At 33.0% G+C, this 26,327-nt stretch overlaps 2 protein-coding genes and 1 long non-coding RNA gene across 4 annotated transcripts in view; 1 reads left to right on the forward strand and 2 right to left on the reverse strand.

Annotated features, from left to right (window-relative positions):
* Window positions 1-5,217: 5,217 nt before the first annotated feature.
* LOC126741681 (NHP2-like protein 1) lies at window positions 5,218-5,958 on the reverse strand. Its single transcript, XM_050448214.1, has 2 exons — window positions 5,746-5,958; window positions 5,218-5,688 (listed from the first exon to the last, which is right to left on the reverse strand). Exons 1-2 carry the CDS (start codon window positions 5,746-5,748, stop codon window positions 5,308-5,310), a joined length of 384 nt encoding a protein of 127 aa, XP_050304171.1. The 5' UTR covers window positions 5,749-5,958; the 3' UTR covers window positions 5,218-5,307.
* A 5,368-nt stretch (window positions 5,959-11,326) lies between these two features.
* On the reverse strand, window positions 11,327-14,122 carry LOC126741692 (uncharacterized). Its single transcript, XR_007662290.1, has 3 exons — window positions 13,933-14,122; window positions 13,624-13,788; window positions 11,327-13,437 (listed from the first exon to the last, which is right to left on the reverse strand). It is a non-coding gene; the product is annotated as an uncharacterized LOC126741692 (long non-coding RNA).
* Window positions 14,123-22,148: 8,026 nt separating this feature from the next.
* Window positions 22,149-26,327, forward strand: part of LOC126734345 (protein GPR107) — a 41,277-nt gene continuing 37,098 nt past the window's right edge. The window contains exons 1-2 of one of the 2 annotated variants that reach the window (XM_050437929.1): window positions 22,149-22,512; window positions 22,567-22,677. In XM_050437929.1, coding sequence (XP_050293886.1) covers window positions 22,432-22,512; window positions 22,567-22,677 — 192 coding nt within the window. In that variant the 5' untranslated portion in view covers window positions 22,149-22,431. The remainder of the gene's footprint in view (window positions 22,513-22,566; window positions 22,678-26,327) is intronic. The other variant, XM_050437939.1, reaches the window with a different exon arrangement.

Below are 26,327 nucleotides of genomic sequence, written 5' to 3' on the forward strand. Positions count from 1 at the left end.
AGTTTTGTCTCTGACAAACCAACAGTTACCATAATTCTTTTTCTCTTCCTTGTTTCCCTTGTCCTATGAATCGCTTTCTTTGTTCATTCTAATGTTAATTTACATCTCCTTTAATTTTGATATATACATGATGTTACTATAGTAATTTAAGTTTTCCTTAATTTTCTTTCTTTTTGTTATTTCATTTATAGTAATTTAATACTTGTTTACACTTTCAAAACATTAATTGTAGATTTTCCTGTAACTGGGCTTTGCGTGTTGGAAATAAACTGCTAAATAAATAAATATCTTTATGAGTGGCAAACAAATGAATACTCCTCACTATGTACAATAGATTATCAAAAAGGTGTAGGGAAGGCAAGGTAAGTATTCGCAGTTTCTCCGTATCCCAAACCACCGATTATTCTGATAGCTTTCTTTTGCAAGCCAAATAATAGATGTTAGGTATTTGGAGAAATATATAGATGCAAGAAGAGCACTGCAGGATAGCTGATGAAGATGGCAAAGTATGCTGACCTCAATGCTCGGCAAGAAACATTCTCAGTGAGTCGACGAAGCAAAAAGTCGTGCAGCTAAAAATTGCAGATATTCCACTGAGCCCTCTGATCCATGTGAACTCCAAGAAGCTTGGTCTGATGAACGGAATTACCTACAGCTTCCAGATCTCTCAGAGTAATAACCATGCTTTCTTTTTGTTGATTGGTGCTTTGTGTCGCCGTGCTAAATATGATTTTAGTAGTGGGACACTGTCCTGAAAACGATTGGCGTTTATCTTCTCCAACAAGGCTCCATGTCAATACAATCAAAGGCCTTACTGAGATCACAGAAGAGAACTACATCATAAGCCCATTAATCACATCCAAAACTGATGAAGACATCAGGGTCATGTTTCTGCATTTGCGGAAACCAAACTATTCACCAGCAAGAAGATTATGCCCCTCAAAAAATGAGTATCTCTTCAGATATGACATTTTCAAATATTTTAAATAATAAAGATATTGGTCTGTAATTTTCAGCCTTCTTCAAGCATTTGGGAAAGGTTTTTTCTCTGATAATCAATATTTAAATATAATTATTATTTATTAAATATAAGGATTAAGTATAATAATAATTGATAATCCTTGTGAGGGGTACCCGAATCAGATTCAAAACCGACTTTATGACCCTGATATTAAAACTATATATATGTCCCTGCTGTTTTTATTTTTTAGACTTTGGATTATGTCTCTAACTTTATTAAAACTTAGTTCCGAGAAGGAAAAAGTACTTGGCACAACATTTGCTTCATAATTCTAGCGGGATTGATCCGATCGACTCCGGCAAGTCCTGCACAATTTCACTGGCAACACTCAAAAGAAAAGATAAAGACACAAAAAGAAATCATTAAAATCATCAGAGTTCAGATTTTTAGCCTCTGCACTTTTTGCTTTAGAAAACCAATATTTTTATTTGTAATTTGCCATATGCACTTTACTGAGTTTGCTAACGATTCAATGCGAAAATCATTAGCAGATATTTTGGCGTTACAAATAGCATTTTATATACACTTTTGTATATATTTCCAGAATTATCAAATGGACCATTAATATCCAATTAAACCATGCAATACCACCTTCTGGTCTTACTGTAAACATTTTTTAGAAAAACATTCATTAAGCGACTGCTGGAAGATATTTATAAACCCTTCGCATCTCATTTTAGCACTCAACATCATCATGATCTCATTAAGACTGTTATGAAACAAAAATAAACTCTTCTGAGTTATTGGTCTAAACTTGTTTCTTGATTCCAGTAGATATTTCACATTTGACAAAATAGAAATAGTGACCATTTGACCAAGTCATCTGATATATCAAGACTTATTACCTGAGAGTGATGAACACCTGCACTCACAAAGACACTATCCAGACAAGAATTCTCTTTGGTGCCCAGCCTCTTGCATACCAAACTCAGTAAACAAACCAGTCAGTTTTACAGCTTTCGGTTCTTGGGTCTCAAAATGGACATTAAGATCATCATCCAGCACAAGTCTTCTGCTAGTTCCAAAATGATTGAGAAGGTTTTCAAGATCTGACAAAAAGTTATTAGGTCCTAACGTCGCTTTTTTTTTGTCTAAAAGCCGAATCGATTAGAAGAAAATGGCAAAATATTAACAAAAGACAAGAGCCCCAAAAAAATTCCAGGCAAATTTGGTGTGAAAATATGTCGAAGATAATCTGGGAGACTGGTTTTATAGCATGTCCTTATAGTTGAAGAGTTTTGGATTTGTAACTTTTCATTTAGGGCCAAGGAGCGATTATAGGCAAGTAGAATCAATATAAACATGCTTAAGATTTATTACAAGAATTTTGCAAACAAATGTGTAAATATTTTTAGGGGTACCACTTTTTGCCATCAGGAACTGCTTGCAGATTGCCAGATATAAGTCACTATACAGAGCATTTAACAAAACAAAAACATTTAACTCGTTTAAAAAGACACAAGAATATTTAATACATATTTCAACATTGTAATCTACTTAACATGCGCATGCAAGACTTCTCGGACAAATATTGCAGTTCCACCCCCTGTACATTCTTTCCTTGCAGAAAAGCGCTGTATGTATAGTGAGTACATTTCAGCTTCTGATGTCCAGTGTTCAGTCACACAAATTACATCTAAGCCTTTATTAATAACAAAAGCCTCCAGCTATGAGATGCTGCATCTGGATTTTCGACAGGGATAGCACATCTTAAATATGGTGTACCTCAAGGGTCAGTGTTGGGTCCTATTTTATTTTTATTATACGTTAATAACTTAAGCTCTCTATCACTGCATGGACTAGTGGTTCAGTTTGCCGATGATACTACAATTCTGTGGCATAACAAAGATCAAAAAGTAGTCAGATCTCTCATAGTAGAGGACCTTCACAAAATTAAAGAGTGGTGCATCTGCAATCAGCTTGTATTCAATGTTGATAAGACTTTTGTTCTGGGCTTTAAGTGTAATGTAGAGGGTTTTTTGTTTGATGAGCAGAGCCCACTACATGGTAGGGATTATTGTCGATTTCTCGGCCTCTTCATTGATGAGAGTTTAAGGTTTGACGACCATGTTTTGGGCCTCGCTGCTAAACTTTCTTCTGGTTGTTTTGCAGTCAGGGTTGCCAGGCATGAATTGGGGGGGTTGTTTGCTCGTTCAGTTTATTTCGCCTTAATAGACTCTCATATCCGTTATGGGTTGCCATTTTGGGGTTTGTGGTCCAAAGGACTCCTTAACATAATTTTTACTATTCAGAAAAAAGCATTAATGTATCTGTCGGTCTGAGAGTCTATTGTAAACCTCTTTTTGTAGCTGAAAGAATTTTAAGTTTTCTCACTCTTTATATTGGAAACTGCAACACTCATACATAAGTCCACCATCCTGCACCAGTCATAATACTCGTCAAGTGGGCAACTTATCTCTTCCAATCCCCACCTCCTCACTTACGAGAAACTCTCTTATATTTATTAGTCGTAAAATATTTAATCATGTTCCTTTTTCGATTAGGACTGTTACAGACCTTAAAAAGTTTAGGAGAGAACTAAAGAAATTAATCTTACCAAAAGCTTACTACAGCATTAAAGAGTATTTTAACGATTCATTTTAATATTTAAAATTAATTATGTCTGTTGATCAGATCTATTTTATTATTATTTTTTTTATTATTCTTGTTTTATGTTAGTTCTCACCTTTTCTTTTCTTCTTTTTTTGGTTTTTTCTTTGTTTATATAAAATATGCTATATCAAAATCGATTCTGTATTCTGTTTTGTCCTGTATAACAAAATAAATACTTGTATTATAAATTCTAGGATTAGGAAGCTTTTAGCACAAGTTTGTAAACTTAGCAAATAAAGTATATTTTGACTTGACTTGTTTCTTAGGGACTGTATATTAATGTTTAAGGTTTCTGATTATTTAAGCCTGGATTTGTTCAATTTCCTTCTTTGAGCTACTAGGCGTTTGAGGTTAACAACTTATTTATATATAGCGCCTTAGGCCAGAAGTGAGGAAGCAAGACCTCTAACTCACTTTCTTGATGTATTCCTATTTTAAAATTGCTTGCATACTGGCCTTAAGTGCAAAATTTTTCTGCACTTGATGCACCGGATGACATTTCCACACCATTATCTTTCAAATAGGTTTGTATGTTCTCAATTGTAGAATCCTCTGAAAAGCCTGACAGGAATAGCCATCTATAGATTTAAGAATTCAACCACATTTTGACTTTTGTGCCTCAGTGCAGTATTTATTTAATATAAACCAGACTAACAGACTTCAGAATCGGGGCGTGAGGGTGATATTAAATGCACACCGCTTTGCTTACACCAATATCTTCTATATTTCTTTCTATGATTTTTATATATAGGATTGTAAATAATTTAGCGCCACCTTATTTCAAACAGTTCATTACTTTTAATAGAAATGTCCATGATTACCATACAAGAAATAGTGATGATTCCAATAGCAAATTTTAGAAGTACCATGATTTCTTTGTTTTTTAAGGGTTTTCAAAAATAATAGTCTTCCTTGAGAAATAAAGGAATCACAATCTCTTGATCAGTTTAAAACTGTTCTAAAGAATTATATGAATAATATAAATTAGTTTGAATAATATAAATTAATTTGGAAATTGGCGAATCAGGGCAATAAACTAATGTGGTTGGTGGAAATTCATTTATTTGTTTGTTTTTCTTTTAAGAGGGCAAAATTGTGCTTATTATTATTTTTTATTTATTTGTTACCTAGTTAAGTTACTTATTTAGTATAGTTTTGTTTTTATGTTTATTAGATGTACCTACTTAATAAAGATATATATTATTATTTTATTTATTTTTTTTTTTACTAGAATATCTGGTGACAACGGATTTATTAAAAATATGATGCAAAATCAATATGGTCAACATGTAACTGCATTTCTTCAAGAAAAATGTAAATACCTATTTGGATCCTGCACTCTCTTCAGCCTATTTTTGTAGTACTTACATATTTGTTCCACAGAAAAATTAATTTTTTAACATGTTTAAAAAATGCAAACCCAGGAATTAAGTGGAAAAGCTAAGTGGTTACATTTTCTACTGTACCTAAGGATTTTTCAAATTTCTAAGTCAAATATAAGTAAAAGAATCAATAATCAATTGCTTATTGTTAAAAGAGAGCAACTTTTTGGTAAAAACCTTTCAGAAAAACAAAAACAACAGTACATATAAAAGAAGCTGTAATTAATCATTAATTACTAAAAAAAAATATATATATCAAACTATTTTAGTCATTTTGTACTTTATTTAAACTTAAACTAATAAGCGTTCAATTTCCTGCTGGATCGTCTGTATTTGAGGTTTCAGTTGAGAACCTTCATTAATGGTCACACTGCATGCAATAACAGACCTTGATACACCACATGCACGTCCTAAGGCCTGTTTCGACCTTATGAATACGTAGGGAACATTCTTGTCTTCACACAACAAGGGTAAATGCATTAAAATCTCGATTGGCTCAGCATCGGCGGCCATAACAATGAACTCGGCTATGCCTCTGTTCAGTGTTTTGGTCACTTCATTGGCCCCTTTACGCAACTGCTTGTAATTCATTGCCTGTTGCACCAAATTAAGGATTTTGGTGGTTAAGATTGGGTCGGCAAGGGGGTAAGCTTTAGGGTTGATTTCTTCGGCCTAAATTGACATAAATGTTTTTAATGATGGACATCCTCAAAGAAATTTTTAACTCACCATTGTAATTTATCAACTGCAGGAAGTTTTTTTCAGAAGAATTAATATATTTATTATATTTTTATCGAAAACTGCAACCTCTCGGCGTATTTTTCGCTTCACGGAGGTGCAAAAGAATATTTAATTTTATTAGGCAAACAAAACAAAAGTGGCAAAACACGTTTTACGTTGCGTGCTTCTGAAATTTTAAATTAGGTTAGGGAAGGCGTGCAGAGAAGCAACTACAGTGTTGCCACATGACTAAGCCATGACTTCATTACGGATTTTTGTCAGATGGTATAGTAGGGATGGGCACCTACATGCAAATAAAGGTTGTCTTTGTGTTGGCCTAAACAACCTTTAAGGCAGAGTTGCAAGGGTCTAGAAAACTTAAATCGTTTTTTTGATTTAAATCATTTTAATGACTTAAGTCATTTTATTTTAATTCATTTCAAAAATGCTGACTTAAGACTTAAAATTTAAGTCATTTTTTAAATTATTTGTGACTTAAATACTTTTGTCTAAAATAGAAAAAACTTAAGTCAGTAATAAAGGACTTAAATCAGAAGTTATGATTGAAGTCACCGAGAAACGATTTAAGTCATCTAAAAAGGATTTAAGTCATATAAAAATGATTTAAGTTAAAAAAAAGATTTAAGTTTTTATAAAAGACTTAACAAGGTAAACCATTTAATTTATTTGGAAAAGACTTAAGTTTTTAAAGAAAAGATTTAAGTCAGTAGTAGTATTCATCGCGTAGCGGAAGATCAATCATACTTCAGTGCCGAGTGTGCCGACGACCGACGCTCTCATGCCCGTCAACTGAAATCGAAAATCGACTTCCGACTTCCGACTAGTCGACTCCAATTTTGTTTGCAAATAGTCGTATAATCTTGCGTGTGCGTACTACTGGGCATTTTTGTTGGGGGAATCACAGACCTCGTATTGTATCGTAACAGACAGACAGTATTGTGTTGTGCTATTGTTTTCTGCCAGATTAGTAATATATTAGACGTGTCCCTGGGCAAAAAAACACTTTTTGTGATTTGTGAAGTGAACTTTTTGGATTGTGTTTGTTTATTAATCCAAACAGGTAAGGAATAATATATTTATAATGTTTCCGTTTGTTTTTTATAATTTGAGGGAGGGATACTCAATAGACAATAGGGTTAAGGTAAGTATTATGAACCCACACAATTTACAGTATTTTTGTATTATTTGGCATAATTATTAAAGATTAGATGGTTCTAAACTTATTTAACTATGAAAGGGTAGTTTTATTTTATAATAATGAAGTAAAAACTTGGTTAAAAACTCCTATACATTCCATTACTGTAAAGGTAGATATTATCAGAAAATTTACGTTTTTTTAATATTTCCTGGGTGGATATTGATAACTGAACACTTTGAAATTGAACTAAAACCAAAAAATACGTTTTTCTGCAAAAAAACTCCCCAAAAACATGTAAAAAACAGTTTTAAGTGCCGCGATCCACACTGAAATGTAACTTTTAATGTATTCTATAAAGCACAGACTATCGATTAAAATTTGAAAAATCCCTAAATTTGTGGGTTCATAATCCTTACCACACCCGTGACAAATTTACGATTTATAACTAACAATAACAATACACTTTGGTTGGGTTGGGGGTGAATTAATACATGAACACATGACATGGGTAAATCAAGTAATCACCGAAAAATAGTTTTAATCGTATTTAATTTCCTAAATGTTGTTTAAAATTTCGAAATCTGTATTTTTAAGTTTAACAATAACTCAATTTTATTAAATAGAACGGTATCGGGAACAAATACTTTTTAAATGCACTTTCTACTTCCAATATTTTGATACAATCATTTTTTTAATCGGTTGATAAATAAGCCCATAAGAAGAAAAAACTTATCAAGTAAATACGTTATAATAAAATTGATTCAATAAAAATAGGATAGAAGGGTCACTGTCACTATAGAATAGGTTATACTGATTTTCGTGTTTATTTACAGAATGTCCAAGGAAGACTTAGAGTTGGATGACGAAATGCTCTTAGACACTGAGAGTGACGATCTAGAAACTCTAGAAGATCCTTTCGCTCCAAGCGAAGATGAGAGAGATCCTAACTACGACCCAGCTACTGAGGCCAAGAACAATTTTAAAACCAAAATAGAGGATTATTTTAACGTAAAGTCATTGGTAAAGGCACAAAATAAAATAAAAAACTATATCAAACCAAGTGACCCAAGATCTGTAATGGAAATTGATGAAGCTTCCGTATCAACTTCTAGTTCATGCTATCCCCAAGAAGATGAAGATAATGAAGAAACATCAAATGAATCAGCATTATTTGATGGCAAATTTTTTAAAATTGTTAGCCGAAGTAATAATTTTAATATTGCTGCAATATGTCAAATTTGTAAAGGCACGAAATCCATTAAAGGAAAAACAACAGTAACAACAAATTTTATGAGGCATTTAAAGGTTAAGCACGTCACAGCGTTTAATAACTATACTAAATACAAAAGAGTTAAAAAACAAAGTCTAAAATCAAAATATAAAAAGGATGATAAACTCTCAGAGTCTGAGCAGGTTCAGAAGCCATTTAAGAGCAACAAGCAACTAGATAATAGTTCAGGCAAGTGCCATTACGCAAGATCGATTCGACCAGCGGCTTCTTAAATTTGTTATTAATACCATGAGCTCCGTTTCAGTCCTTAGCAATCCCAATTTTATTCAGATATTTGATGGATTTAATTGGAAAGTTATGTCTAGAACAACAGCTGTAAAAAAAATAACGTCGCTAAGGACTAACTTTTTTAGTAACGTTAAGTCTTTGCTACAAGATGTGCCATTTGTATGTACCACAGCTGATATCTGGTCATCCAAGAAAAGAAGCTTGTTGGAAGTGACATGTCATTGGATCGATAACCAAACACTTCAACGAAAATCAATCGCATTAGCATGCAGACGCTTTAGTGTAACACACTCATTTGACAAAATTGCAGAGATGAGAGATGATATTAACAATTTTTTTGGCTTGTCTGAAACAAAAATTATAGGAACGGTAACTCATAATGATCATTAAAGCTTTCAAGGAATTCGGAATAAATCTTCAAGAGTGTGACGATGACGAAGAAACGATATCACAGGCTTCAGAGTTAAACGATGAAGATGAAGACGAATTGATATTGCCAACATCAACTACCTCTGAATATGATGATCAAAGTAACAGGCATTTCATTTTACCCAATCATTTCCGTTGTGTCACCCATACGATAAATTTAATAGCTACAACAGATATAACTAAAACAATAAACAAAAGTCATTCTCTACGTAGTAAGCACACGACCATAATGAATAAGTGTTCCTTATTATGGAATAAGTGTGGCCGCGCAAAGTCTGCAGAGATTGTTAAAGAAACATTGGGTCATTACCTTAGCTATCCAGGGGTCACTAGATGGAATTCCTATTATGATGCACTAGCCCAAATTTTAAAGGAAATAGATAAACTTAATGTTTTGTTTGAAAAATACCTACTTTGGTAGCGTTTTCCCAACAATCGGAAGCCTGTATGTTAAATTTCATAGAATGAAGACTCAAAGTTTTAGATACTTAAATTTAGTAGTAGAGAGCTGTTTAAACTCTTTAACAGTGCGGTTTGCAAGCTATTTTTCTTTAACAAAATTGTCATGGTTTGCTTTAGTTGCCACTATTACTCATCCGAAATTTAAGTTGCGTTGGTTAAGTGCTTTTAAGGATACTGGGTTGGCCCTAAGTACAACTGAGTTGAAGAATATAGTCATTCAGGCAGTATCTGATTCTGAACTTAATTCTATTGAGAAAAAATCAGAACTAAATGCCGTGAAATGTTCCGAAAATACGTTCGAAACTGATTTTTTTGAGTTTAGCGACACAAGTGATTCCTTAAATCTAGCCTCAGCCAATTCTTTAAATGAATTTGAATTGCAGTATTTGCAATACTTGCAAGATTCTGAAAATAATATTGAAATGTTAAATAAATATCCATGCATTAAGCGAGCTTTTAATAAATTCAACGCTGTATTGCCATCTTCGGCACACGTCGAAAGATTGTTTTCGTTTGCAACATTCATCAATTCTCCTAGGCGGCATGCACTCTCTGATTTAAATTTTGAAAACCTAGTATTATTGAAAGCCAATAAAATATAACGCATTCTACTTTCTACTACATTATACGCACATGACATACAGGGGATCGATTTTTGATTTGGGACCAGAGAGCGTCCCCGGGAGAGACAAATGCATCCTATTGGTCGAAATGGCCAATAGTTCAGGAGAACTGTCCCTTTTGACACTAAAGACAGTCTTTTTGAGAGAGGTTCGTTCTTCTGGGTTTGGGTAGGTTCTCTTCCCTGATTAGGTTCTCTTCCCAGGAGGGTCCCTGCTCCCAAGTCAAGAAGACGCACGGGCCACTTTCTACTAGACATGAATGGTCCATTTGATATCTTAATTAAAAACATTGCTTAGTGTCCAAATTTAAAAAAAATACTTTCTGACAAGTGACAAATGTATGTATTATGTATATATTTAAAAAAAGTTGTTTAAGTTGGTTTAATGTTCCCTGTAAATTTAGGTACTTGTTTTATTTTCCTACTTGAATGTATGTTCCGTAGGTTCAGCTGTGTTTAACTTTAATATAAACATTTCCAAAGTCCTAATATAGTGGTTTATTTCCTCAGGGTGCCGAGTGGTATCTATAATATAACTTAATAATATTGTAACGAAACACTAAAACAAAAAACTTGCTTTCAGGTTCACCCAGTTTGAAAAGTGTATTTTACTTATATGTTACTTGTCAAAAAAAGTCAATGTTACTTGCCTACAGTACTCACCAGTGCAGCCCCTACCTATCCTATAACGTTGACCAATTTAATTGTGATCACCCATTGTGATAACTTATAAAATTAGATAAAAATGATCTTCTAGTTGCACTTCTGCCACATATTAGCCAGTAATAATAAGTACCAGTGTACCAGTAATAAAATAATATTAAAATGTACGAAATATAAATTCTTGAATGTAATTTTTGTTATATTTGCTTGAGAATTTTGATTTATATCATACCTTTTTTTGACATTATATATCAATGACACTCGTACCGTATAATGATTTAAATCAAAATTTAAGACTTAAGTCAAAAAATCGACTTAAATCATATCATATTGATTGATTTAAATCAAAATTAAAGACTTAAGTCATAAATTTGACTTAAATCATGCTATTTTTAAGTCTTTAGTAAAATGACTTGACTTAAAAGAAAACGATTTAAGTCAAGACTTAAGATTTAAATCATTTGAATGTTGAACTCGATTTGACTTAAAACTTAAATCAATTTGATTTTGGATGTGACTTAAAACTTAAGTCTATTTAAATTTGACTTGTTGCAACTCTGTATATGAATATATTTTACAAAAAAAAAACAAACAAAAAATCCATACAGATATAGATAAAAATATAGGAACTAAATCACCGATTCTAAAAGGTCTTAACATAAAAATAAAATGAATAAAAAAACTTAAATATGTACAAGGAACAGCGTAAGATATTATACATAAACAACAAACGAAAAAAATAAGATATGTATATTTATATATAAAAAAAAAATTTCTCTTTGTCCAGATACTTAAATAACAAAAAACAAAAGTAAACCTATTAACTAATGATGTATACATATTATACAATAAATAATTACATTTTATATATCTATAAATATTTTGGCTTTTGTTGCAAAAGTTTTTCTGAAGGTTGCCATATATAGCATACGTTATTATCCAGCATATCTGAGGATAATAAGATGGAATTGCACATAGTTATATTCAGTCTATTTCTTAGATCATTTTTAATAAGACTCAATTTGGAAAATTTTCTTTCGGCTGCAGCAGAAGAATGAGGCAGGCACATTACAGTCTTTATTAATTTTGTTAGGTTTGGAAACATATCCATATCTAGCTCGTTTTTACAGTCAAATAGGTGTAACCAAATAGAATCAAAATCAGTTGTTTGTTTTTTTAAATCAATATCTGGTAACGTTGGCCACTCTAAGTCTAATTACTGAGGGGATAAATTGAGAAATTTAAAATACTTTTGAGCTTCAAAAATTGACGCAATATCGCCACTCGTAGCTACTTATTTGTGTCGAAAGTTCAACATAAAAACTTAATATATTTACCCTAAACTTGTTTAATTCTGACTCCAAGATACTGTTTTCACTTAAAAATAATGCTGCATTTGGCCCTATATATAAATGTTCAAGGTTTACAAAAAAATCTGGGTTAGCAGGATTAATTTTAGACAATTGCATATTATTAATAATATCTTTTTTCATGTAATTTTTTAATATTGTTTTATATGTGCTTGTAAATTTAGAATACAAATTTTGAATTTGAGTGTTTTCAGACTGAAATATTAGATTCATTGAGTTTATTACATCTAGTATATAAGAAAGAAATAGCAAGTATAATTTATATATAGGATTTTTTAAGTGTTCAAGTAGAATTCCGTCTACATGCAAACTATCTATTTTAGTTTCAAAAATAAAGTTAGTAAAATAAAGTTTTAGGGCTTCCCATAGTGTAAGAACCCTATCCACTACAGCCTACAAAAAAAGTGTAGTTAAAATTATTTATAAAACTATATTTAAGTTATCTGCAGAGACAGCCATCTTGTCTGTGATGGACGTAACATTTTATGGGGCTTCAAATCAATAAAAATTTGGAATTGTTCAAAGTCTGCAATCCGCTTAGCACTATTGGAAAAATGGTTATATAAACTTCTCACAAACTCCTCAACAGACTTTGGTAATTTTGTACAAACTGCACTGGAACATAAGTGCAATGAATAGCATGTGCACCCCAAAACAAACAAATCTTTATTTTTCTCCTTAAACTTAGCTTGAACTCCTGCTTTATGTCCCATCATCACACTAGCATTGTCTGCACCAAATCCAATCATATTTTCAAGAGATATACCATAAGTATTTAAAACATTAATTATTGCATTAAATATAGATTCAGATGTAGCACTTTCTACTTGAATCAAACCTAGAAATTTATCTTTTACTCCTATCTTGTCAAAAAATCTTATCACTATAACCAGAGATTTTTTTGTTGACACATCTGTAGTTTCATCGATGATGAGAGAATAAAATGGGTGACCATCATCCTCTAAGCTTTGCTTCAGCTTTCTTATACTGTCCTTCGCCAATAACTCATTTGTAATAGCCGTAGCTTTGGTCTTGCCACAATTCAAGCTTTTAGCGATGTTTGAATCTGGACACACAGATTCGACTAATTTTGGTAAGTGATCCATTAGCTTAAATAGAAGGTTGTGCTTATGCAGGAACATGGTGAGTTTTAACTCAGCACTAAAAACTGCCCTTTGATGGTCTTTTTTTTTCTTATTGCAAAAAAAGCCATCTAGTTTAATGGTGGATTATTGATGTTTGAGATATGTTTTGAAGACTGGTCATGTCTTGTTAGGTGACTGCTCCCTCCTACAATTGCTGTGTCACAACACTTGCAATAGGCATTATTATTCCTTTTCTCAACCCAATGAAATTGTTTTATCCATTAATCTCTAAAATTGTGTTTATAGATTTTTTTCTCTTAGCCACTGGCTCATGTGGAATATCATCATCATCATCATCTGATGAGATGAATGGATCTTGGGATGGACATGTCCTAAAAAATTTAAAATAATAAAGTAAAAATTAAAATAATGAATAAATATAATATATTATATTTATACATGCAGATTTCTAATATATGTATGTTAATTTTATAAATAAATAGAAAAAGAAAATTATTCTATGTTGATTTATTAATAATGATATTGTTTAATTAAAACTAAAAAAACTATATTTCTACCTTTCATTTCCTAGTATGTCCTCAGACTCAGTAATACTTGGAGCCTCGCTTATAGCATTAATTGTTGTAGTTTCTGTGACGCCCCGAGAGATACATTCACTTGTAGAACTATGTGAAGTATCAGTATTTGATTGTTTGGCCTTAGCCAATGTTTTAATGAGAAACCTAAAACATTCCATCCTATTTATTTTTCTGATAAAATTCAATATATTTTTAAAAAAATCCTCTGGCAAAATATGCCTAGTATGTATACCCAATATAAAATTATACAAATATAATAAACACCTATATCTGTACCAATTTATTTACCTCTCCATTCTTTAGGCTTCAGCCGCAAAACAACATCTTACACCAAGCTCACCAGCGGCAAACAAAAACAAATAAACAAAACAAACACAAATGTAAACATAGGATGCCGGCCGATCATATCATGAAATACATTATACATTGCATAGAAAGGATCATAATATCAAAGTATATAGATTTCAACTTAGACTGTGATAATATAACATCGGACTCAGACGAGCTCTCGCGTCGTCATCGTCGTCGTCCCTGGATATTGCATATTCAATGCAAGACAGTCGGTATTCTATGATTAGTCCATTATGTCTTTAGACTGAGTTGGCCTTTTGTATTTTTAGCTAAAATAATTTATTATTGATATTATTCGGTGAAATTTGTACAAAAATCGGATTTTGTATCAGATTTCACCTAATTTGTAAATGTAGGACCACTGTACTTTTGAGATACAAAATGTACCAAATCTGGTACAATTGTACCAACCTGGCAACGCTGACGATTGAGTTAGGAGTAAGCTGGCGAATGCGTTACAAAAAGTGTAATCAGGCAATGTGAACGTAATTGAGAAGGAGAAAGAAAGAGAGAGAGTTACGGTTTTACTTCAGTCATGTGGTCTCAAGCGCACTAATTTAGTCATAAAGCATTTAAAGTAGACTTGAAACCTTTCAGAGGTTCAGATCAAATCAGAGAAAAACAAACCACAGGTGGTTTGTTTTTCTCTGGATCAAATCGATTTATTAAAATAGAATTTCGTGAAACCATGATGAAAAAAGCGAATAAATCGTTTATTAAAATAAGTGATTCTAAAGAAGAAATATATTTACCTTCAAATGCGGTAAAATATTTTATGGCTTAAATAGAAACTAGAAACACAATTTCTGTGCATAAGAATAGATGGAAATATTTGTTCGGAGAATTCATGATTTGTGTAAACAACACCCTGCAAAACGTATGGAATATATGAAAATGGAATCTTTTGAATACGTATGTACATTCGTATATACGAGAAAATGCCATAGTAGGCCACTTTTATCCAAAGAGCGGCTAATGATTACACTTGGATAAGACATTTTATTTATAAAGGTATTGTGGGGGAAAATATTTACACGTTAAAATTAAATCAAAATTCACTTATAGAAAATAATAATATAATCATCAAGCTTGTAAGTAGATTTTTATCTAATTCTGTCGTTGTAATGCTAAATATTTTCGGGCAATGAATTTAATGGATAAAATAATTTACGTTCACCACCACCAGGTAAACTTAAAGCTTTTATGTTTTACCTATCTATTATTGATTTATAATACCTTAGAAACGGAATATGTTATGGTAGCAGTAATACCTGCTATCACACCTATAGGGCCTTATAAGCGGGCATTATGATAATGCCCAGAAATTTTATTGCTTATCCAATTTTATTTCTCTCCTAATAAAGAATAAACATGTTTCTTTAAATACTAAAAATTAAACTTTATTACCAAAATAAAAAATTACAATTTTTAAATGTCCCGGAAAATGTAGCTGATATAGAACGGCCCACTATAGAATGGTCGGTGTTTTTTGTGATGGTAGAGGTCGCAGCACTAACGCTATTTTGTATAGTTTGTAAATTGTCCATTAAAGAATTTTCAATAGTCGATACGGAATTAACTGAATTGGCAATCATTTTGGCTACTTTATTTTTTGATAAAATACTTTCTTCTATATATCCTTCAGCTACTGAAGAGCTTTTCCATTTCCCATGTTGTTTTAGCATTTCAAACGAAGCACCTGCCTCAACAAGTAAAGTTGACGATGTGCGACGCAAACAATGGCCGGTATGCATTATCCAGTTTTAAAAATTTTGCGATCAATGTTGGGACGCTTCCTATGGTATTTTTTCCAACAGGTTGTACTGTACAGCGACTCTTTCTATAGGTAAGAAAGAATCTTCTCTCCTTTATTCCAGCTGGTCTTAATGCTGCGTACTTTTTTATTAAATTTAAAGCGCCTAAATCTTCTTCAATGATAGTAAAACTTTTTGAAGTTTTAGTTTCTGGTACCTTTATAACCAAGACCGTTCCTCTATCTTCAATATCATCAATGGTCATTTTGACCAACTCATCTCGTCTTAAACCTCCAAAAACACCCATTAGCAATATGACTTTGTGTACCAAGTAGATATCATCAGGAACCTTCTTAATAAATTTTAATATTTGTTCTCCTTCCAAAACTTCTTCGGGACATATCCTTTCGACTTAACTTTTAAAAAAGATATGAGACGATGGTATTGCGAGATGTCTATATTTTTATAGGCCATTAACGTAGACCTTAGGGTAGATTACTTGGTCCAGAGAGAGTTCGGACTGTATTTTTCCGACTAAAAATATTAAAATTTGTTAAACATATGTACCGATTAAAATAAAATCAATAACTTGCCAGTTCCTGAAAATATACCATTAGAACGGTTTCGGTTATTTCATTTGGAAAATTGCGTTGGCATCTTTCCAAATACCAAATATGCCATACTCCCGAACATACTGTTGCCTTGATTTAACTGGCAAAAGATTTTCGGTCGCTTTTATGGACTTTTCTTTTATATTTTGTGTTTGAATTTCTTCCATTTTAAGCAAATATTTAAACAAAAATGCCAACTGACTAACTGACAGAAACATCAAAGTCAAAATTAAATAATCACAGCAAGTCACTTGATAAATTTCTGTAGGTAGGTATGTACGTATACCTACCTGTACAGGTAGACCCTATTTTCTAATTAATATTAAAACTATTTTTGTTCATAAAAATCAATTTTTAGGTAAAACATAAAGCATTGTATGCACCACGGGCATTGTTAGACTCTAATGCCCATCAGGCGGAAACCTAGCCTACTATTTCCACCTTCCGGGCATTATCGTCCTTACAATGCCCTTGATACATAAATAGCTATTGTGCACTATTATAAAATCGCCTTGCTGTATTTCGCTGCCTGGCGCTAGATGTAGAAGCCTCATTAAGGTTTGAAGTTTTTCAAATGGTTGGACTAATTTCATTACTTACATTCTGTACTCCAACTTATCGAAAGACAATCAAGCATGGCGCAATAAGTTTCATTATTTTCTTTAGTTTTTTTGTTTTAATAGTTGCAAATTCTGTTGTTCCATGTACAATAAAGCTTGGCGTAAAGTCGTATTATCTTTTATTGATTATTTTCTACGATTTTTGGTAACAGGGGCTGTAGATAATGCAACGCGAGATGATTTAAACTGAATTGAGTAAGTGAACAATCGTTCAGAAGTTTGGTTTACTAACCATTTGGGCGTAACTACAGTTTCACACATTGTTTCAGAGGTGATTAAACTTATCTGGAAAATACTGCACTTATTACACGTATAAAGTTCTAAAAAAGACGAATGAAAAAAAATGCAGATGATTCTTATAATATTTGGAAATTTCCTATTTGTATTCGACCAAATTAAATTTCACATTCACATTCTGATGTGCTGGCCAATTTATTACATTAATATTGTAATACATTAGGCCAGAGTCTAATATATTTGCTTTTCGTGTTTTTTTCACTATGACTGTTTATACCCCTTCCGAAAGACTTCAACTAATTAAATGGTTTTATGGAGGTAATTCGGCAGTACAATGTAGAGATTTGTTTTCAGTGACATTTGGAAATAGACTTTTAAATGTGGTTACAAATTTTGAGACATCTTTTTGTCTTCAAGATTGTAAAAAATGCCACACAAAACGTCAAGAACCACCTGTTGAAGTGGTCCAGGATATAGAACGAAACGTCCAGGATAAGAAAAATATTTCCTGAAGACCAGTGGCGAAGAATGGAATTTTATGAAACCATGATGGAAAAGGCAAATGAAAACGAATTTTTTTTAGAAAATATTTTGTTTCTGATGAATCTTCTTTTCCATTACATGGCAAACACAATCCTTCCATTGTTCGTTATTGGTCTCAGGAAAACGAGCACAGAAGTTTTCAGTTTCGTATCCAGTATTCTCAGAAATTGAATGTTTGGGCAGGTATTTTGGGCGACAATGTTAAAGGGCCATTTTTTATTGATGGCACTTTAAACGCCCAAAACTACCTTGAGTTGCTGCAAAACCAAGTTCTTCCTGCCATTCAAATCCTACCTGATGTAGACCTGGAATCGGATTTTCAGCAAGATGGCTGTCCTGCTCATAACGCGGCTAGGGTAAAAGAATTTTTAACAAATACTTTTCCTAACCGCCTTATTAGTGGGACTGGCGATATTAAATGGCCTCCTGGATCCCCAGATTTGTCTCCAAATGACTTTTATCTGTGGGGTTATCTTAAGCAGACCATTTACAAGCATGAATTTAGTAGAATAAATATTTTAAAAATTTTGTCGCAAAACGACGCAGCTCCCACGAAAGTCAGATGTTTACTAATCCCGTCCTCGGGCCGACCGGGGCGGTGCTCTGTCGCAGGTACTCGTATACGCGCGACGTTGCAAAATTTCGCCACTATGGGGTTTCCTATAAGTAACGAACAAAAACACGATTTGTATAAACTGTAAAGGAAATTAAATTCTTTAACTCGTTTTATTTCATTTTAGCACTGTCGTGTATTTGTTTTTTTTATACTACAAGGGAAATTTAATAAAAATTTCACTCATTAAAATATTGATATCCATACCGACCGACCCTCTACAAACGCAAAGAAAAAATAGAAATCATATATACATATACACGCGACGTTACTGCGAATTAGCGGCCAATGCGCATTAGAGCAACGGTTTTAAGAAGAGGTTTTAATATTGATGTTAACCATCAGTTTTTTATTGCCAACCTAAATAATTTGTGTTCTGCGGTTAAAACCGTTGCCAAATGCCAAATCATTTTTGCTCTAATTCGCATTAATATCATGTGTAAATTTAGTAATAGTCTTAATGCTCTTTCTCCCCTTATCACACTTTCAGTACCTCCTTCATATCGTTATATTACGTAACACTGCGCGTGTTACATAATATAGAAATGTATACATTACCAATCAATATATATAATACATATATTATATATACCAATAATAAATATACGTAGGCTCCAATTGCAACAAAACAAAGCTATGAGGGTTATATTAAAATTTAGCAAGCTAACACAATTTAATGTATGCTTTCAACATTAAACTGGTTACCAATAGGGAAAAACATTAAAAAGGCGAACTTAACCCTGTTATATAAAATTAAACATGGCCTTCTACCACAATATTTTACACATTTTTTGGAGAAAAGAGAAAACTTTCACTATTATAATATTAGGTCAAAGCAGAATTACAATATTCAACCTGTAAAATCGGAAACTTTTCAAAAAACAGAGTTTTCGCCTATTTAATGCACTTCCAGTGGAAATTAAAGTTATTTAAAGGGACAATGACTTGGGTAATTAATCTTGTTTTTTATTTTGTAACATAATATTTGTATATTTGTTTTGTAGTAGCCAGTAGGTGCTAAATAAAGAATTATTTATTTATTTATACCCTGAAAGAATACATTCAAAATTATTAGAAAATAGTTAGGTCATAGTTGAAAAATTTACCTGCTTTGTGTATCAATCTATATGTTGTTTCAGAACATAAAAATAAGACAGTCGAGTCATCAAATAAGACAGTTAACTAGCTATAGTCACCACTGCGAATTTAGTAAATAGAAACCTATCCTATTATTCTGGTTGAGTAGCAGTCCTCACCACTAGGCAAGTTTTAGTTTAGGAAAATTCCAAAGTCCGACTTGTATGAAAATATTTCCTTGGTTTTTCTAAGAGTAGTTCTCTTAAAATGTAACATGAAAGCTCCAGGATCATTTCTTTTTCTAATACAGTTTCTTACCTATAGACATTTAGCCTTTTGCATTTCTTTAAGTTTTATTTTCAGATATATTAATAAGAATTAATTTACTATTGAACGAGGAATATGTTGTTATTTAATTCGTCGTTTTTTATACATCCTTCTCCACTTTCCTTCCGTTGAAGGTTGGTTGAATCGGACTTGGGGTCCGATGATTTCAATGACTATTTTTCTAATATTGCTGAGAAGTTACTGGAAGCAGTTCCCAGTGACGGCGATCCATTGCAGTATCTTAATCGGAATGCTATCAACCAATCATTCTTTTTTTACCCTGTAGATGCCACCGAGGTCCTTGAAACAATTCAATGCTTGAAGAATCATAGGTCTTCGGGTTCCGATGGTATCTCTTCACGCCTGCTGTCACTTCTGCCTGCGAGCGCTTTAGGTGTTTTGGTTTGGGCAATCAATCAGTCATTTCTTCAGGGCGAGTTCCCATCCTGTTTACAGGAAGCTATGATTATCCCTCTTCATAAGGGTGGTAGCTTGGACCGACCCTCTAACTTCCGTCCCATATCAATTTTGTCTACCCTCTCCAAGGTTCTTAAGCGGCTTGCAAAAAAGAGAATTGTCTCTTTTTTGACCAAATACAATGTGCTGTCCCCTAATCCGTATAGATTTCAGTCATCTAAGGGCACGCAGGATGCCATTTTCAGATTCTTGGAGAGTGTGTATCTGTCTATGAACTCCAAGGAGGCTGCAGCAGCGGTGTTCTGTGATCTGTCCAAGGCCTTCGATTGTGTGGATCATGGAATACTGCTGTCAAAGCTTGATTTTTATGGATTTAGGGGAGTGGCTTTGGGGTGGTTAAAGTCATACCTGTCTGGCCGCACCCAGAGGGTGGTTGCATCTGGATTTTTGTCAGGGATAGCACATCTTAAATGTGGTGTACCTCAAGGGTCAGTGTAGGGTCCTATTTTATTTTTATTATAGGTTAATGACTTAAGCTCTCTATCACTGCATGGACTAGTGGTTCAGTTTGCCGATGATACTACAATTCTGTGGCATAACAAAGATCAAAAAGTAGTCAGATCTCTCAAAGTAAGGAGGACCTTCACAAAATTAAAGAGTGGTGCACCTGCAATCAGCTTGTTTTCCATGTTGATAAGACTTTTGTTCTGGGCTCTACAATCATCAAACAAAAAACCCTCTTGTAGAGGGTTTTTTGTTTGATGAGCAGAGCCCACTACATGGTAGGGATTATTCTCGATTTCTCGGCCTCTTCATTGATGAGAGTTTAAGGTTTGACAGCCACGTTTTGGGCCTCGCTGCTAAACTTTCTTCTGGTTGTTTTGCAGTCAGGGTTGCCAGGCATGAGTTGGGGGGGTTGTTTGCTCGTTCAGTTTATTTCGCCTTAATAGACTCTCATATCCGTTATGGGTTGCCATTTTGGGGTTTGTGCTCCAAGGGACTCCTTAACATGATTTTTACTATTCATAAAAAAGTATTAAGGCATCTGTGTGGTGTTGGTCTAAGAGTCTCTTGTAAACCTCTTTTTGTAGCTGAAAGAATTTTAACAGTTTTCTCCCTCTTTATATTAACTGCAACACTCACACATAAGTCCGTAAGTCTACCATCCTGCACCAGTCGTAATACTCGTCAAGTGGGCAACTTATCTCTTCCAATCCCCATCTCCTCACTTACGAGAAACTCTCTTATATTTATTAGTCGTAAAATATTTAATCATGTTCCTTTTTCGATTAGGACTGTTACAGACCTTAAAAAGTTTAGGAGAGAACTAAAGAAATTAATCTTACCAAAAGCTTACTACAGCATTGAAGAGTATTTTAACGATTCATTTTAATATTTAAAATTAATTATATATCTGTTGATCAGATTTATTTTATTATTATTTTTTTTTATTATTCTTGTTTTATGTTGGTTCTCGCCTTTTCTTTTCTTCTTTTTTGGTTTTTTCTTTGTTTATATAAAATATGCTTCTATGTACAATCAAAATCGATTCTGTATTCTGTTTTTGTCTTGTATAACCAAATAAATACTTGTATTATAAATTCTAGGATTAGGAAGCTTTTAGCACAAGTTTGTAAACTTAGCAAATAAAGTATATTTTGACTTTGACTTTAGTAAACAATTAATCTACATACTCTCGACTTGCTGTTAAAATATCAGTGTGAACGGTTATTTTAACTGACCAGAATGAAGCCAACTTTACCAATTAACTCGATTTTTATGACGAGTAGGTAGTTACTAGACTAAACTACTTTGCTCTAACTAAATCATTGGCTGCGTCTGAACCGAGCTTTAAGGTCCAATGTTGCCATAGCTAAGTCCCTTATCAATTGGGGTCTTTTCTCATTTGTGTCTGTGTCTTTACTGTCATTTTTTGTCAGCTGTCCAAATGTCAGATATGATGTATGAGATGTTTTATAGTATTTTGTTCTGTATGCGATTAATAATTATTCTTAATTGTGTTAATTACTTTCACACTATTGATTGTTCCTTCCAGAAACATTAAAAATGACAAATGTTTATTAATCTACAATCTCTAAGTCGACAATAAATTATGCTCTTGATAAAGGGTACTTTCAGCTGGGGTATTTTGTGACACAAATTAGTTGACTTCATAGCATCACCCTTTGCTTAATCTAGAAGTGTTCCCTTTAAATTTAAACCTTGTTGTTAGTAAAATGTATTTACTTAAGGTGATTATCATCTTGCTGTTGTGGCTGAGTACTTCTTTTGCCAGAATTCATAAATTAGAAATTAGAGTAAGTTATTTACTTTATATATGTTCCTTTATTATTTCTGCTAATATTTTTCAGAATGATGCTAGAAAATATATTGGACTAAGTACATTTGGGTTCTTTCAAGGTGGCACTCTAGAAGTTAAACTTTCTAATTTCCATGCTACACCTGAAAATAAAAGTGCATTGGTAAGAAATAAATATACCATTAAATATATCATTATATTATATTATTAAAGAATGTAATGGTGCTCCTCCATTAATATTAAGGGAGAAAAGTAGGTTTCAAATACACCTATAAAATGTCTATGTGTTAAATAACCAGGTCTATATGTAAACTGAATTTAGAATTTTATGCTCAATAATGTGGCAAAATGTCTGCCTTGTTCTTAACCCACTATCTGCCTACTTAACTAATATATATGGTTCATACCACTTAATTTATTTACTTAAAGAAAGTAAAGTAAAGTTTATTCATGCTTATGAAAAAAAAGATTTCTTACAATCATCACAAGTAGATAAATACACACCCAAGATACAATTTCACAAATACTAAACAAAATAATCACAATCCACAACAGATTGGAGAACAAAAATTTTGGACACCCCAATATCAATTTCAACTTCCTAAAACCTATTTTTGTTTCATTTTCACAAATTTTCACAGTTGAGCTTGTCAATCTTGTTGATCAAAGCTATAGAAGGCTTTATCAGCAAGTAATTTTTTTACTGAGGCAGCAAAAAGTTTTTTATTTAGAGCTTTAATATCATTAGGAAGTTTATTAAAAAAGCTTGGGGCATAATAAGTAGTTGAGATACGAGATTTATTGAGTCTTAGAAAGTGCATTTCCAGGAAATCTACTTGTCGAGTGCTGTGAGTATGAATTTCTGATCTCTGGGTATATTTATGTAAATTATTCTTTGTATATATTAGACATTCAAAGATATACTGTGATGGAAGTGTAAGAATTTTAAGTTTTTTAAAAGAGTCTCTCACATCGTCCCTGAAACCCAGACCCTCGGAGCTCTTCTCTGCAGTTTAAAGATTCTCCTAGCTTGAGGTGCATGACCCCAAGTCAAGAGACCATAATTGCAGATGGACTGTATTAGCACATGGTAAACCATTAACAAAACATCCTTATTTACTGTGCCTTTTAAGTGTTTTAAAAGAAATATTTGTTTTGCCAATTTATTTGCAATGAACTCCACATGCTTATCAAATATCATAGTAGGATCTAAGTGAACACCCAAGAATCTCACCCCGTCCGAACTCTCAACATTGGTACCCTCTGTATTTCTCAAAGAGAATAGGACTTCCTTCGTTTTGTTGACATTTAGGCTAAGTCTATTTGCACTGAACCACTTGCCCAAATCTGACTTCACCCCCACCAGCATCAGCTCCAGTTCTTGCAAACTAGTACTTCTGCAAAGAGCAGTAGTGTCGTCAGCAAACAGCAGCAGCCTAGACTCAATTAACCTGTCGATATCATTGATATAAATAATAAAGAGGAGTGGCCCCAAAATAGAACCCTGCTGAAAGATCACAGAAAATTGCCCCAACATGGGACTCCATTTCAAAGCCCTCAACCACATACTCCAGAAGATCCAGTATAGCCTTAACAGTTGATTGTTTTTTCCTAAACCCATACTGAAAGTTTTTGAGGATTTCATTTTGTTCAAAATAGATATAAAGTTGATTTTTTAAAAGTAGCCCAAAAACCTTTGATATTATTGGAGCCGCAAGCCCCACGGGCTGCTCACTTTCTTTGGCCATTTACAATCTGCCAAGCAGCTTTCTTTCTATTATCAGCCTGTAGTATATATTGAGAGTTTGCCACCCTTTTTGCAGATATAATTTCTTCCCTATACCTTTTTCTAAAGATTTTGACCTGCTCTGCAAGTTCTTGACATTTATTATTGCTATACAAGTTTGAGAAAGAGTTTAAGAAATGCAAGGGTTTTGCTCATTTGCTTTAAATGATCATTAAACCAAGAGACCTGACAATTTCCCACCACACTCTTCTTTTTTACTGAGAATGATGCATCCATTGCATTCACTAACAAACCAATAAAAAATGATGCTATTTCATTTGCAGTAACAGGGGAGCATAGAAAACCCCAGTCAACGCTTTCCAAAATTCTGAACATGTTTTGGATACCCCTCTGTGTTATTGGTCTATGAAAAATTTGCTTTGCGTGAGTTGTATCCTGCATGTTCAGAAAATTAACTTTAATTAGAATGGCTTTATGATCTGATAGAACAGCTGTGAGAACACTTACTGAAAACGCAAGAGTATCTCTAAAGTTAACAAAAATATTATCAATGCAATTCAAATGCCTCGTCTTAAAGCAAGCCTACTAAATGTTTAAATATTATAATTATTTGACATACAATAAAAATATACAGTTGCAAAATCTAATTATACCAAGGCAAACAACATTGATTGGCCTCTAGGAAGTTTGACTCAGCTCTTTATGAGAATTACCTTCTTAACCAAAAATTACTACTGAATTGTATAAAAACAATGTTTGGGACCTCATAGCCATTTGATAGAAATGCCATTTAGTACAGTTTTGCTGTCATTGGAGATGCTCGAATGGGTGCAAGAATTAGATAGAGGATGAAATTTTGACAATAAGTTGTATGGGTTGAGGGAGTGCAAAAACCAAAAATGCTAACAAAAATTCCAAGGGGGTTTTTTTTAGGGGATGATTGGGGATGGTCTTGGATATGGCAGTACCCCTTTGCACTTACAATTTTGACTCCATGAGATAAATTGTTCAGAAAAATCAGAGCTACCTTTTCTTCCACAGAGCCGAATTCATCCAAGTTGATTTAGAGGGTGTAAAAAGGGGGTAAACTTTTGAAAAATTGGTTTTAAATTAATAACTTTTGTGGAAAAAATCCCATGAATTTTTTTCAAATAGCAAAGATATAGCTCTTAAAAAGACAAGTACATTGATTGTTTGACTGTGTAAGTCACAGAATACTGTTGCAGAAGCTAGAAACCTATGGATTCAGAGGAGTTGCTCTCGACTGGTTTCGTTCTTACCTATCTGGAAGAACACAAAGGGTATTCTTTGACAATGATATGTCATTCTGTCTGGTTATGGATGCGGGTGTACCCCAGGGTTCTGTTCTTGGACCAATATTGTTCCTGCTATATGTCAATGATATCTCTCAAATTCCAATTAGGGGCAAATTTACTATCTTTGCGGATGATACAACATTACTTTGGCATGACACTGACACTAAGAGGTTAAAGAATATCTCTGATGAAGATTTAATTCTTGTAAAGTCATGGTGTGAATCTAATAGATTAACTTTTAATATTTCTAAAACTAATATTTTAACTTTTAAATGTAACTTTGGAACTGTCACTTTGCAAAATAAAACAATAAGTCCTTCTGAAACATGCAAATTTTTGGGCCTGACGATTGATAAGAAATTAACATTTGAAAATCATATCTCCTCTTTAATTAGCTAGTACCAAATGGGTTTATGATATGGTGTACGATTACTTTGAAACAATGCAATATTTGTGTGACAAGAAAATAATTATAATGGGTGATTTTAATATCCCCAATATTCTTAGTCACCAGCATGACTCTATTGTGAGATCAACTGTGGCTTTTATGAATATAATGGAATTCGTACAATGTAACGACGTCCCTAATGTCAACGGAAGAATTCTGGATTTAGTGATAACCAATTTGTCTGAGTGTGAAGTTCATTTGAGTAGTTTTTTTTTGTTGAATGTGATTCTTATCATCCCTCATTAATTATGAATTTTAAGGGTAAATTACCTCTATAATTTCACCCACAATTTACTGGTACA

The sequence above is a fragment of the Anthonomus grandis genome, chromosome 1 (assembly GCF_022605725.1).
Source record: "Anthonomus grandis grandis chromosome 1, icAntGran1.3, whole genome shotgun sequence".
Taxonomy (NCBI): Eukaryota; Metazoa; Arthropoda; class Insecta; order Coleoptera; family Curculionidae; genus Anthonomus; species Anthonomus grandis.